The sequence below is a fragment of the Felis catus genome, chromosome D1 (assembly GCF_018350175.1).
Source record: "Felis catus isolate Fca126 chromosome D1, F.catus_Fca126_mat1.0, whole genome shotgun sequence".
In the NCBI taxonomy this organism is placed as follows: domain Eukaryota; kingdom Metazoa; phylum Chordata; class Mammalia; order Carnivora; family Felidae; genus Felis; species Felis catus.
In genome coordinates this window covers 100,632,572-100,647,899 of record NC_058377.1, presented here as the reverse complement: position 1 = coordinate 100,647,899, position 15,328 = coordinate 100,632,572, and the positions used below count along the sequence as shown (strand labels likewise).

General features: G+C 36.9%; 2 protein-coding genes across 2 annotated transcripts; both read right to left on the bottom strand.

Annotated features, from left to right (window-relative positions):
• Positions 1 to 1,554: 1,554 nt before the first annotated feature.
• LOC101094374 (olfactory receptor 4P4-like) lies at positions 1,555 to 2,490 on the bottom strand. Its single transcript, XM_003993312.2, has one exon. The coding sequence runs from the start codon at positions 2,488 to 2,490 to the stop codon at positions 1,555 to 1,557; it is 936 nt and encodes a 311-aa protein (XP_003993361.2).
• An 11,121-nt stretch (positions 2,491 to 13,611) lies between these two features.
• On the bottom strand, positions 13,612 to 14,541 carry LOC101094132 (olfactory receptor 4P4). The gene has a single exon (XM_003993311.2). It carries the CDS (start codon positions 14,539 to 14,541, stop codon positions 13,612 to 13,614), a length of 930 nt encoding a protein of 309 aa, XP_003993360.1.
• Between the last annotated feature and the right edge of the window lie 787 nt (positions 14,542 to 15,328).

The following is a 15,328-nucleotide window of genomic DNA, read 5'->3' as shown; positions in this document are numbered from 1 at the left end:
TTGATAGTACAAAAATATTTTCTTCCAATTTTTTTTTCTAATTCTCTTGAGAAATCTTTCTCCTAAATTTGCTTTTCTCAATACCTACAAATAATGTGTTCTATTCATGGACCATGGTAGTAAATCTTTTAATATCACAAATAACTGTGTTTTGTTGTTATTATTTCATTTCTCACCTTAAATGGAAAAAAAGATATATGCAAGAACTATGCAAATGGAAGATTTATTTAATTTTTTTTTCAATTGGCTCCATTTTTGTCCATTAGGATGGAAATTGAATTCATCTCTCCTGTCTATATATCAAGACAAGCTGATATGTGCAGTTTCTCCCAAATTCAGTCTCCTTTTTTTAGTTTTATGTGTTTATTTTAAGAGAGAGAGAGCATGAGCAGTGGAGGGGCAGAGAGACAGAGAAGGAGAGAGAAGGAAAGAGAGAGAATTGCAAGCAGAGCCCAACTCCAGGCACAGACTCATGAACTGTGAGATCATGACCTGAGCCGAAATCAAGAGTCCGAGGCTCAACTGACTGACCCATCCACCCGGCTGCCCCCAAAAATGCAGTCTTTTTTTTGTTATTTAAATATTTATTTATTTTTGAGAGAGAGAGAGAGAGAGAGAAAGAGAGAGAGAGAGAATGAGACAGAGTGTGTGTCGGGGAGGGACAGAGAGAGAGGGAGACACAGAATCTGAAGCAGCTCCAGGCTCTGAGCCATCAGCCCAGAGCCTGACGCGGGGCTCGAACTCACAAACCATGAGATCATGACCTGAGCTGAAGTGGAACGCTTAACTGACTGAGCCACCCAGGCGCCCCCCCCCCAAATGCAGAGTCTTGAAGTCATTCAACTAATTGAGCTTTACTGGAAAGGGAGAAGATCTATTAATTTTCTCATTCTGTCTTTCCACATTCTGAACATATATGATGTAATAAACACTATAACGGAAATGTAAATTACCACCTGTCCCTTTGTCCCCGCCTATGAAATTTTAAGGCAGATGGGATTGGGAAAAGTTGCTGTAACTCCCCAGAGGACCAGTGTAGCCACGCCTTCTTCTTTGCAACTCTAAAGCAAATTATCTGCCTGAATTTTTTTCATCACATAATTTATTGCAGAGTGTGATCACATAAGATTCAGATGAATATTCTACAGGAAATAAAATTCGATAATTAAAGACATTCTGTTTTAATTTCGGAAAACCACTTTTAATCTTGTTCATTTCTCCAGAGGGCCAAAATGTTGTCGAATCCCCGTGTATCAATTTCATATGCAAATGAATATTAAAATTCGCTGTCAGCTTCACAGATCCATAACTGACTACTGGGTATGACAGCCCCACCGTTCACTCAGCCTGGAATATGTTTAATATGCAGATGCCCTAAGCCAATCTCAGTTCTGCTGGTAAAATTGTCACCTTGCTCACAATGCTTCGGCTCATCATCTCTGACATTTATAAAGTGAACGATTTGGTTTCGGTGATCTGAACACCAACAAGCTCTCTGATTCCAAGTCTACTTTTACTCCTGCATAAACTTTTTAGCATATTGAATAGGACAAATCAATTGTGTTTTTCTCCTGAAAATATCATTTGAAACCAAACTTTTCTCATCACGCTTTTCATCTCTGTATTTCTCAGGGTGTAGATTAAGGGATTGAACATAGGAGCGATGATGGTGTAAAATAGAGCGAATATCTTGTCCTCGGGGAACGTGGTCGGAGGTCGAAGGTAGGCAAAGATTGAAGGCCCAAAAAATAAGATGACCACAGTGATATGAGACCCACAGGTGGAGAGGGCTTTGTGTCTTCCTTCAGCCGACTGATGTCTTAAAGTGAATAATATGACAACATAAGACCCAAACAAGAGAACAAAGGTCACTAAAGCGACCAGACCTGAATTGGCAACCACAAGGACACCAGTGATGTAGGTATCAGTACAAGCAACTTTCAGCAAAGGGAAGATATCACAATAGTAGTGATTGATTTCGTTGGGGCCACAGAAAGGCAACTGGAATATCATAGAAAACTGAGAAAAAGAATGGACGGCCCCACCAGCCCAAGCAGCCAAGACTAGGAGATTGCACCTTGCTCTATTCATGATAAGCAGGTAGTGGAGAGGTTTGCAGATGGCAGCGTAGCGATCAAAGGCCATGACTGTAAGGATGAAGATTTCAATCATTCCCAAAAAGTGCAAGGAAAAGACCTGTAACATGCAATTACCATAAGAGATGGTTTTTCTGGCCAGCAGCAGATCACCTATCAGTTTGGGTGTCACACAGGAGGTGTAGCAAATGTCCATAAAGGATAAGTGACCGAGGAAATAGTACATTGGTTGGTAAAAAAGGGCACTGCATCGAATGGAGACGAGAATTAAGAGATTTCCCACCAAAATGGAAACATAACAAAACAAGAAGAATACAAAGCAAAAAATTTGTATGTTCTGGTTATAGGAAAGTCCCAAAAGAATGAATTCTGAGATGTTCCTCTGACTTCCCATAAATTGTGTGCTATGCACAGATAACTGAGTATCTGGAAAGAAAAAATTTGAATGAAAACATTGATAATATTAACACAATCATAAATAAATTTCTAATTAAAGCAAAAAGCTAACTCAACAAATCACAGAAGGTAAATCATAAATCAATATTATTATGGTTTTTTTCTTGGGAATCAACTGCTTCCGCTATGATTTTTTAATTTTTTCAAATAGTCTGTCATACTGATAGTGTTAAAAATACATTTGATTAAATTTTGAAAATATCATGATTTAAAAATTACTATTTTCCAAACAGAAGTTCTACTACTGTTATTTATAACATTGAGATAACAGTGGCATTAATTTAATGCATAAAATTTATCTTATTCCTCATTTCCCTTGTGTTCATTACTCACAAAAGGCTTTTCATTCCAGGTAATGCTCTTTCCCCAGCATGATATGGAACATTCTCCTGAATTGCCTGAAGACATACAATCAAGGAATGCAGTTGCATTTAAAAACAAAAACAAAAGCACATTTGCCTAAATTGTGCGGTGAGTGATTAGGATTGGAAGTAATACTCTTTGAAATGCAAGGGTGGGAATGGAATGGGTAGCACATAACCAAAAGTCGATCTTGCTGGCTATGTTATGACACAAAAATAGTTGAAAACACAGCACAGAGCAGATTTTATCAGTGACATTTTGAAAAAGAATTAGAAAAAATATGTAGATCTCTTATTTTGGTTTTAGTGTACACGCATGTTTTAAGGTAAACTCCATCGCCATTAAACTTAATAATGGGCATAAATTAAAAAAAAAAGAAAGCACTAATGGAAATGGAGGACTTTGTAGTCTCCCTTTTTTAACAGGAAGATAACAGGTCTTAGCCTCAAAATTGTGCACAAGTTATGCTTCCTTCATAAAAGTTAATGTGTTTCTTATATCTTTGTGTACATTGTTAGAGTTGCAGTTGCAAATCATAACTAACTTAGGAAAATACTATACTGCATTCCTTTATTATTTTATTTATTTATTTATTTATTTATTTATTTGGAGAGAGGGAGTGTGCAACAGGGACAGACGGAGAAAGAGAGAGAGAGAGAGTGAGTGAGAGAGAATCCCAAGCAGGATCTGTGCTGTCAGTGCAGGGCCAGACACAGGGCTCGATCTCAGGAACTGCTAGATCATTAACTGAGCCAAAATCAATAGCTGGACGCTTAACCGACCGAGCACCCCTACCTATATTGCATTCCTTCAAGTAAATATACATAAAATCTGAAACCGAGGTAATTTTTTAAATAATTACTAAATAATAGGTCTAAATAATTATTACTACATAATTATTACTCAATAATAATCACTAAATAGTAATTATTACTAAATAATAAGTCCTGTTATAATAATGACTTAAATCTTAGTATTCATCGAATCCCACCGTGTTCTTTTCAGTATGGAAAGAACAGATTAAGAAAAACTAAGTGAATGTCCCAAATCAGAGAGCCAATACACTGAAAAATTTATGATCTCATCCCCTAATTCTTGTTCATTTAATGCAGTTTCCCACAGAAAAGGAGCATGCATCTGAGAAGACAGCAGTGGAGGAAATATAATTTTCATCTCATGAGAGGTGACAGACTCCCAGATCGCTGTAAAATATACGATAGTTCTACGAGCGAATGCGTGGTGTAGCACATCTCCTCTTTGAAACCATCAGGCTTTCAATCTGACCACCGCAGCTGTAACTATTCCAATCTGTGTGTTTATGGAAATATCATCACTCCTTGGGGGCACCAGAATGACAATGGCACCAACGTCCAGAGAGAGAAATTGTAGTAAGAAAAATAAATGGCATGTTTTGAGACCCTCAAAGCATAACATAAAAATGAAGCAAAGGAGACATTACCAAGTAAAACAGTAAGGGATCCTACAAAAGCAATATAGACAGGATTCAAACTGATGGAGCAACTGATCGGCTCAGCCGGTTGGGCTCCAACTTCGGCTCAGGTCGTGAATTTCACGGTCCATGAGTTCAAGCCCCACATCGGGCTGGCTGTTGTCAGCACAGAGCCCGCTTCAGATTCTCTGTTCCCCTCTCTCTGCCCTTCCCTCATTGTGCTTTCTCAAAACTAAATAAAACATTTAAGGAATGACACAGAGGGCAAAGGAACTTAGAGAGCAAACGACTTGTATTCAAGCGTTGCTTATACCTCAGTAAACTTCTGATGCTATTGGTCACCTAAGGCTTTCAATGGTCACCTGTTTGATATCAAGTGAAATCATGTGAACTGATATGTGGCTACTTTTTTTTTCTTTGTCTTCAATCTCGATATTTAAGCTTTATATAGAAGCTGACATCTAAATCTAAAAAACCCTTCCAGATCAGAAGAGGCAATAATCATCCAGCACGAATTTAGACTATTGCCACACCTTATTCCCCAAATTGCCACACCTTATTCACCAAATTTATGTGTTTTGCACTCTGTTATTACCCATGGTGGAATTTTAACGAGAATAAATGAGACCATTTTGGATTTCCCCATTCACACAAGCAGTTCTCACTTCTACAGGACATTGATCCTTTCTAATCTTGGACTTCAACATCTATAACTGTGGTCTAGACACATCACCCAAGGAAAAAATGAGGAATGCATGAGTTAATGAAACATAATCACCAAAGAAAATTGAGACTACATTGCAATTATATACCTTTTCCTTATGTTCTCTGCTCTTTGAGTGAAAGGGTTAAGAATTAAATTGTCCTCCAAATACACATACATCCTGAATCAAATCCCTTGAAATAAACAAAAGCAAAACTGCAACAGAGATTTTAGAAGGACCATCAGAACAAACCTCAATGTGGATAATATTTTGGTGGAAAATAAAATCAGTTGGGTGAAATACTGGTTACCTGGGGGAATTTCGTTACATGTAGTTTTAAATACATTGACTGTTTTTCATGTTACCAAAATTAAATGAAAAAGTCAATTTGTGCCTTTTGTAGTATTGTTTCACAGTCCTGTTCACCCCAGGAGTTAAGACCAGCTTTGTAAAACTACATTTCCTATAAGTCAACTGGGGTCTGTATATACTAATTACATACATTTCTACTGATGTGATCAACATGTGTCTTACTACAAACTTACCTTACCTGATTATGATGAATCTAGAAAACTTAAAGTGATGATTCATTTGAAAGATAGGAATTTCTTCAAAGGTGGAAGTCTGGAAGGAAACTGGCAACCTAACAATTTTATTATTTTTAGCATGTATTCTTCAAAAGCACAAACTCTATAAGACACAGTAAGAAATAAATATTGCAAAATCTCTTTAGTCTTGCTTAAATTTTGACATACCGTGTGAGACTGTATATCCTTAAAACAACACAATAAATGCCAAATAGATCTAGTGAGCCTAAAACAAGGATTTTAAGAGTGATTACCTGCACATCAGTTGTAGATGGTCTTCAAGGTAGTTTTAAATTACTCAGGAAAATGTCGTGGTCACACATACCCCCCTTCAATTACAGTTGGTAACCCTTCACTTGCGTTTATGGTTGAAAATATGAAACTAGAAAGCAGTGATTGAAACAAACCTAGGTACATTCTCTAAAAGTATCTACAAACACTGCTTTCCTTGAATTATCATGAGAGTAGCACTGTTTTGCTAAGTGAATGAAGATTTAAATATCGCTGAAAATGATCCTGATTCACATGAAGCATGTATTCACTCCACAAGTGAGTGATCTAGGATTTTAAATGCTAGTAGAACTCCCTGGCACCTGCTCATACTCAGAAGTAAACAAGAACGTTTCAAAATATATGTGCAGTGTGTATATATATATATATATATATGCCGTAGGAGTCACTCACCTTCTTTGAGCGTATGGCTGCAGGAAATTTTCTCTGCAAGAGACATAAACTGAGAGGAGATCATAAGAACTTGCTGACTTTGAAATTTTAAAAAATTGTTTTCCCAGAAGCATTTCTTAAGAAATCCTCAGCAAATAATACTAATCAGCTGCCCTAGGTCATATTCCCTAGGCTCATAGGAATTTTCAAGCTTTATCTTTATTTTCTCTTTTAGCATTAGCCAAGTTCTGGGCACTGTGTCTCTAGAGACTGCTATTGTTATTCAGATCCAAAGTAGATAAAGAAATTCTGCCAGTTCTGATCAATTTCTTCCTCTGAAAAGCAGGATGGAAATTTGGGTAATCCTATGGGAGCAATGGGATTCTTTTGGAGGAGGTCCCTATTTCCAGAGAGGAGAAGGTAAAAGAAAATCAGAGAGAGAGAGAGATCCAGAGTCCTAACAAAAGTCATTAGCAAAAGCAACATAAGATGCATAATATTCAGTTAACAATTAAGTCAAAGACTGTCACCCCACTATTCTCCTGGACCAGTAGCCACACTCTACAGTAATTAACTGTCATTGCTACAATGGAAGGTTGGGTTGTGCAAAGAAAGAAAATAGCAAATTAATTAAAATGTAAAACAAATTCCCTGCTCCTATCGGTAGATTGGAAAAGGACCCACCAGGTTTGGTGAAAAGTATTGGAGAGTATAATGAAGTTAGGAACCAACAAAATATGTACACATCTATTCTAATTATTACCAGGCACTTTCCTTTGTGTGGTTGCAGGGCTGCAAGGTGTATAGATTCAGGATCATGTGCACTGAAATTCGGGTGGACTCACTTTTTGCACAAAAAGTCTATATACAGGGGCGCCTGGGTGGCTCAGTCAGTTAAGTGTCCGACTTCGGCTCAGGTCATGATCTCATGGTTCATGAGTTCGAGCCCCGCGTCGGGCTCTGTGCTGACAGCTCAGAGCCTGGAGCCTGCTTCCGATTCTGTGTCTCCCTCTCTCTCTGACCCTCCCCCCATTCATGCTCTCTCTCTCTCTGTTTCAAAAATAAATAAACGTTAAATTAAAAAAAAAAGTCTATATACATATGAGTTTATTTAAGACTTCAGAAAATCAGTATTTTGTAGCATCCCAGCTAGATCAGAACAATTCACTTAGTAAGCTAATCATAACATTTATAAGCATTTTTTAATTACTATAGGTCAATCACTGTTTTAAGAATTTTAAGTGCATTATCTGATTTAATTCTTAAAAAAATTTCATGGTAATTATTGCCTCTATTCCTCAAAGCAAAAAAAAAAAAAAAGAATCTTCTAGAGTTTAAATAGTTTGTTCAAGATAACAGAGGTGGTTTCAAAAATGATAACAATATGTCGGGTGTTCATAACATACGTAGTGGTCAAATGTGTAAAAATATTCCATCAAGGCTGGAAGAAAAGAAATAGAAGGATATTATTGCAAAGCTATCATACTGTACATAAAATGGCATCATAGGAACACTCAATTGATTCAAGAGAAGGAAGACAAAGAAAACAGAGAAGAACAAATAGAATTAATAGAAAGGTATTACAAGATGATAGACTAACACTCAACCTTATCAATAATAACATTAAATGAAAATAGTCTAAACAGTAAAATTAAAAAGCAGACCTTGTCAGGTAGTATACAAAAACAAAACAAAAATAAAAAACCTCTACAACCTAATTACATTTTGGATACAGAAAATGTATTTTACATATGAAGGTACAAATAATAGTTTAAAGGTAAAAGGATAGAAAAGATAAATAATGCTAGTGAAAAGAGATGTAAAGGGTTTTTTTTATTTTATCAAAGATAATTTAAGATTAAAGAATATTACTAAAGATAAAAAAGTTCATGTCATATGGGAAAGGGGTCCAGTGATCAAGGAGTCATAACTACCTAAATGTTTGTGACCCCAATAACAAGGCTTCAAAATTCATAAAACAACAACTTATAGAATCTTAAGGGAAAATGACAAATTCACAATATAGTTGAATATTTCAGAACTCATCTGTCAATAATTAATGGAACAAGTAGAAAATCAGCAAAATAATAGTGGACGAGCAAAACCATCAACTGTCTTGACTTTTGTCTACATGAAGTACTTCATATAACTTTTTCAGAATACATATTCTTGCTAAGTGTACTCAGAACATTTACGATGACACATCATTTTCTGGGTCCTGAAGCAAGTTTCAATAATAAAAGGACTCTAGTCTTTCGAAGTATGTTTTTTGATTACAGTGGAATCAAATTAGAAACAGAAAGAAATCTAGGAAATTTCCAAATATCTGGAAATCATACAGCACACTTCCAAGTAACCTCATGGGTCAAGAAGAAATCAAAAGGGAAATTAGGAAGTCCCTTTATATGAATGGAAAGGAAAAAAAATATATCAGAGTTTGTGGGATCCTTGAATACAGGACGTGGAGGGAAATTTATTGCACTAAATATCTATACTGGAAAAGAAGAAAGGCTTCAAATTAATGTCCTCAGCTGCCAGTTTAAGATTAGCAAAAGAAGAGAAAAGTACACCAGCATGAAAAAAAGGACATAATAAAGATCAAAGTAAACATCCATGAAAAACAAAAGAAAACCAATTGGGAAAATTGAACACAAAAATCTATTAAAGAAATTCAATAAAGTTGATAAGCCTCTGGCCAGACTGGTCAGGAGCACAGAAAAGAAGACACACATTATCAATATCAAGGATGAGAGAATTGGCATCACTACAAATTTTGCAATATTAAAAGTCTACATAAGAATAGTATAAACTATTTTATGTCTAAAAATTCAGCCACTTAGATGAAAATCTTCAAGATGGGCAAAAGGTTTGAAAAGACATTTCACCAAAAGACATCACAGCATTTTAGTCATGTCAAAATAAGTGCATGAAAATCTGCTCAACGTCATTAGTTATTTACAAAATGCGAATTAAAGTAGCAACGAAACATCAGTTCACAGGTTTCGAAATGGCCCAAATTAAGAAACTTAGTATATGAAGGGCGAAAGAGCAATGAGAACATTCATAAACTTCTTGTGGGGAGGTACGCGGGTATAACCACCTTGAAAAACCAGTGAGGTGGTTTCTTAAAATGTTAAACATATACCTACAGATGACCAACCATTCCCTACATAAATATTTGCCTAACAGAACTGAAAGCATATGTTCACATAGAAACTTACACATGAATGTTTTCGAGCAGCTTTATTTGTAAGAGCCAAATAGTGGAAACAACGCGAGATTGTGGAATTTGCAGAGTGGAATACCACTCAGCAATAAAAAAGGAATCAACGGCTGAGGCATGCAACAGTATGGATTAATCTCCAAATAATTATACAGAAAGAAGCCGGCCAACATAGAATATATACTGTATGATAAATTTGCGCAAAGATCTAGAGGACACAAACTCGTCTATAAAGACACAAAGCGCATCGAAAACTTTTCAGAGGGAGGGATACGCTCACCATCTCGATTATGGTGGTGGATTCCCAGGTGTATACTTATGTCACAACTTAATGAGATTGGACATTTTAAATATGTGCTGTCTGTTGTCGGTCAGTGATACTTGAATACAAGTGTTAAAAGTAACCTAGGACTGAGGAAGAGTACCCAAAGAATGAACTTGGAAGAGGAGAACCATTGCCAAGGTTGGGATTCAGACATGGTTGGAAAAAGTGAGATTGCAGATGCTGCCGGAAAAGCCCGTCACCCAGCAAAGCGGGACGTGCCTCTCGAATGCAGTACTGTGCAGGCTTCTGGACGGCTCTGCTTAGCTTGAGTGCAGAGAAGCAGCTAAATGGGGGGCTGCGCGAGGCTTGGAGTATGCAGTGGTCTTTCACAGAAGAGCCTAGTAAACAAACTTGCATGGCTGTAGGCTGGCTGGTGCTGAGTGGGGAGTGCTCCGATATAGTCAGGCCTTGTGAACCAAGAGGTTCACGGCAAATGTCTGCTTCCAAGGCATCAGGAGGGTCAAGTGCTAATGCGTTTGCCTGCTCTCTCCTTTTCATGATTGTAGTTCCAAATTTCATGCCATATAATATCCTTTGTAAAAGCGCAGGGCTATATTTTAATCTATTATGATAATCTTTGTCTTCCTACTAGAGAATTTAGTCCATTGTGTTCATTTTGTCTTATATATTTGGACTACCTTCTTACCATGACTTTTGTTCCTTTCTTTTTTCAACTTTTCCCAATGTCTATTTTTTCCCTCCTTGTTTTTTTGTTTGTTTTTTTTTTTGTTTCTTTCTTTTTTTTTTTTTTTTTTTTTTTACTTTTTAATTGGATGGGTCTCCTTTCATTCCTCCAGTGTATTTTTACCTGTCTACCTACTGAACCACCTTCCACCGGCCTGTCTCTTTCCTGTTATTTTAGCTACATGTAAGAAATCATGGCTGTACATTGATGCTAACAAGTGTCCGAACCTGACATTATCACCACCACCCCCCTGTCCCGCTGAATGGTACATGGTACTTCCAACCCTTTTCTTCTGATCATTTTCTTCCATCTCATAATATGTCGTGGGCCAGGATCTTGTCCTCTCTTCTATGTTTCGTCTCATGTTTTAGACAAGATGGCTATTTTAATACAATTTCTAGGTTTATAAATAAGTCTACCATTTCCATCATTATCCGTTCCTCCGGGGGTCCTCTTTCTTCTCAGACTTCTTCCCTTTTAATGAAAACGTCCTTCACAACTTCTTTTAGTGAGTGTAGGTTTGTAGTCAATTCTTGGTTGTTTTTCACTGTTGTTTCATTGAACTGAAAAGTCCTCATTTTACTCTTCTTACAAAAATACAGAAGCCAAGGGTGACATTTTTCTTTTAGTACTTTCATTATGCAATTCCATTATCTTCTGTTTTCTACTCAATGATTTTGTTTTCTACTCAGTGATTTAAATTATTATTAATTGGTAATAGTGTTTTCTATGATTCTTCGTAAGAGCAACTCTTGGGGCGCCTGGGTGGCTCAGTCAGTTAGGCGTCTGACTTTGGCTCAGGTCATGATCTCATGGTTTGTGGGTTTGAGCCCTGCATCAGGCTCTGTGCTGACAGCTCAGAGCCTGGAGCCTGCTTCAGAATCTGTGTCTCCCTCTGTCTCTCTGCCCCTCCCCTGCTCATGCTCTGTCTCTCTGTGTCTCTCAATAATGAGTAAATGTTTACAAATTTTTTTTTAAAAAGCAACTCTTTCTCCCTCCTCTGAATATGTTCTAAAGATTATTTTCATCAGTTCTCAAAAATTACTAATACTTGACTTTTTAAAAATATTTTTGTCTCACTATTACCCAAACACTAGAGTCTGACAAACATAGGTTGTTTTCTCTTACTTCATTCATGATGTCTCTTAAGAGATCTATTTTTTTTCTATCACTCTCCTCTCTAATTCTGTCTTCTGGTAATTTGTTAACATCTGAAATTCTATTTACTGAGTTTTTCTTAAGATATAGCTACTCTGTTTTATCCATCAAGTTTACAATTAAAATATTCTTTTTTTTATTTCCTAAATTATTTTAACACCCTGGACAATTTTGAGAATCCTAATACAATATCATGCTTTACATATTATTTTTTATTTTTATATAATAACTATAATCATATTCTATTTGTCTCTGATAACTGCCATAAAAGCTGTCATTGTATGACGTATTCCGCTTAAAGCTGTTTCTCACATTACGTACTCCTCTATCGGTAGTTTTGCTGTGTGATCAGATACTTTTAAACAAAAATTAAATATTACCTCTCTCATTTTTGTTGTTCTATTCAAGCCTGTTTATTCTAATTACGGCAGAGACAATAATAGCCCCTGGAAGATGTTATTTACTATACTGTGCATTTCTGCACATGTATATGGATGGGTGACAATCCAATGATGGCATGTTATGTAGAGCCTACCTTTCTTATCTGGAACCACTGCCCTTATTTGGAGCCCCCCAAAATATTTGTTTTCACTTTCACTAGCTAAATAAAGAATTTTGCTAGTCATGCTCATTATGACAAGCAAATTCATATATTCCAGTGAATATCTTACGTATTACAATTTCCCAATTGTGACCACTTATGTGTGAATCTTGCTAACATAACCTAATGCTCTGTTTCTGGGGGTTGTTCTGAGTTATGAATGCTCTTCTAAGAGTTTTCTTCTTTCTAAGAGCTGTGTATCTATGATAGACAGGTTGGTTTGTATTAATTAACATATTACATACCCTATTGTGAGGGTCCTAGAGGTGCCAAAAGTTTTACATATTTCTAAGCCATTTATTGCATTCATTCTAGTGGTTTTCTATTGATAATTTTTTTATTTATATAGTTTTATGCCAGTAATGTATTAGCAAAGTATTAACACAAGCATACAACCACTGCCTTAAAATGTTGTCTTAATTACAATATGAAGCTTGTTAAAGAAACAATTAGAGGGTCGGTATTCACCAAAAGAAATGTTCATGAATATTCAAAGCAGCTACTCATAATGATCTTAATGGGAAACTACCCAAATGTCTAGAAACAAGGGAATGGATAAATTAACTGTTACATATTCATACAACGAAACAGTATATATCAACGAAGACACTCAGAAAATACACAAAACATGACGAATGAATCTCACAAACGTAATGAGCAGACACTAAGAGTGTGATCAGCATCACTATTTTTCCACAAAATACAAGAGTATGTAAAACCAGTTGATTTAGAGACAAAGATAGCAATCACCTTTGGGAGGTTAGTAATTATGCAGAGAAATGAGGAGGACTTCAGGTGCACTGGTAATCTCTAACCCTTCATCTGGTTACTGATTACCGGATACCGCTCAGTTTGTGGGAATGCATGAACCATACAAAAACAATAAGTGCAATTTTCTGTATTTAGAGTTGAGTAAAAAGCTGAAAAATGGAAGGTGATATTTTATTCAGCTCTTTAGCATTTTAAGGTGTGAAAACACTCATGCTCTATTTTATCTTTTTTTTTCCGGCACAAGAGCCAAATAGTGCTATAATCTTTCGTCTTTAAAATATCATTAATTTCATATCACATAAACACAATTCTTAATGACTATGTCAAGTGGAAGAACATCTGAATAAGAATGATACTCAATTTGTTGGTGAGCTGTTACCATAGGATCATAAAACATCAGAAGGGTGTGCTTCCTGCTTGCCCACTTATCTCTCCAAGCAGCAAGGCCAGGAGCTGATAAGAATGGATTTCATCCAAGTCCTGGGTTTCAAGGAACCATGGCCTGAAAATCCGAAAAGCATCTGCAAAACTATTTTCCTTCCAAGAGTATATGACGACACCACACTTTCTTCATGGCTTTCTTCATCTCTGTGTTTCTCAACGTGTAGATCAGAGGGTTGAACATGGGGGCAATGATGGTATAGAAAAGAGCAAACACTTTGTCTTCTGGAAATGTTGTGGCTGGTCTAATATAGATGAAGAGTGCAGGTGCAAAAAACAAAGCCACAACTGTGATGTGAGCACTGCAGGTGGAAAGAGCCTTGCTGCGACTCTCTGCGGAGTAAGCCCTGACACTGCACAGTATAAAAAAGTAAGACAACATCAGCACGACGAAGGTCACCAAAGCAATTAGGCCTGAATTGGCAATGACTAGGAGACCTATGAGGTGTGTATTAGAACAGGCTAGTTTCAGTAAAGGGTACACGTCGCAGAAGTAGTGATCTATCTCATTGGGGCCACAGAAGGGTAAGAAGATGGTGAGAAGGAACTGGCTGGCAGAATGTACAAACCCCCCAGTACAGCAGGCTGTGATAATTGTGTTACACCTCTGTCTGCTCATGATGACCGTGTAGTGCAGGGGCCTGCAGATGGCCACGTAGCGGTCATAGGCCATCCCCGTGAGGATGAAGATCTCGATGCCTCCAAATAAATGTGTGCTAAAGAGTTGTGTCATGCAGCTACTGTAGGAAATGGTCTTCCTCTCTGCCAACAAGTCAGTCATTAGTTTGGGTGTCACGGTGGATGTGTAGCAAAGGTCGGAGAGTGAGAGGTAATTAAGGAAAAAATACATGGGTTGCTCAATTAGCTGACTGCCCATGATGGAAATTATTACGAGTGAGTTTCCTATCCAAATAGCAATGTAGCAAAATAAAAATAACACAAAACAAAGGATTTCAATGTTCTTGTTTTTGGAAAGTCCCAAGAGAATAAATACAGTGACATTATTGCTTTGATCCATGGTCCAACGTAGATAGCATCCATGAAATCACCTGAAATATACAATTCATGAGGCCATATCTGAAGCTTCTCATGGGTAGAATGATAATCATATCCTATTCAAGGAATTTACTAGCTTTAATATGCCTCATTCAAATATGTCAGAGAATAAAAATCAAGTATTCAAAGGGCCGCCTGGGTGGCTCAGTTGGTTAAGTGACTGACACTTGGTTTTGGCTCAAGTCATGATCTCAGGGTTTATAAAATCAAGCCCTGCATCCGGCTTCACACTTACAGTGTGGAGTAGGCTTGGGATTCTCTCCTTCCCTCTCTGACCCTCCCCCCAGCCCCCAAAATAAATAAATAAATAAATAAATAAATAAATAAATAAATAAACATTAAAAAAATCAAGTATTCCATTAAAATGACTCTCTAAGGAGACTCCATGAACTAATAGCAAATTGTGATCAATGTCTAGCTTGGTCAACATGATTGCCTGTGATCAATCCACAATCAAATCTTAGATGCTCCTGAAAACATGGCACTGACTGTTTAGCAATGTGTGCCACCAAGTATTTTTATAATCTTATGCTCAACCTTGACCAGATATCTTCATGAGGTCTGCGTTTTCATCCTATGTATTTTCAGTCCTAACTTTATACCGTACCTGGCGTCTCTATCAACTCCTATTTAAGTTTCTTCTTCAACCTTTTCTGTTACTGAACAAATTAACATGGTCACCCACGCAATGAATAATCCCGCTGTAAGGCAGATGGAATTTTAAAACAAAAACATTAATTTCCATAGTG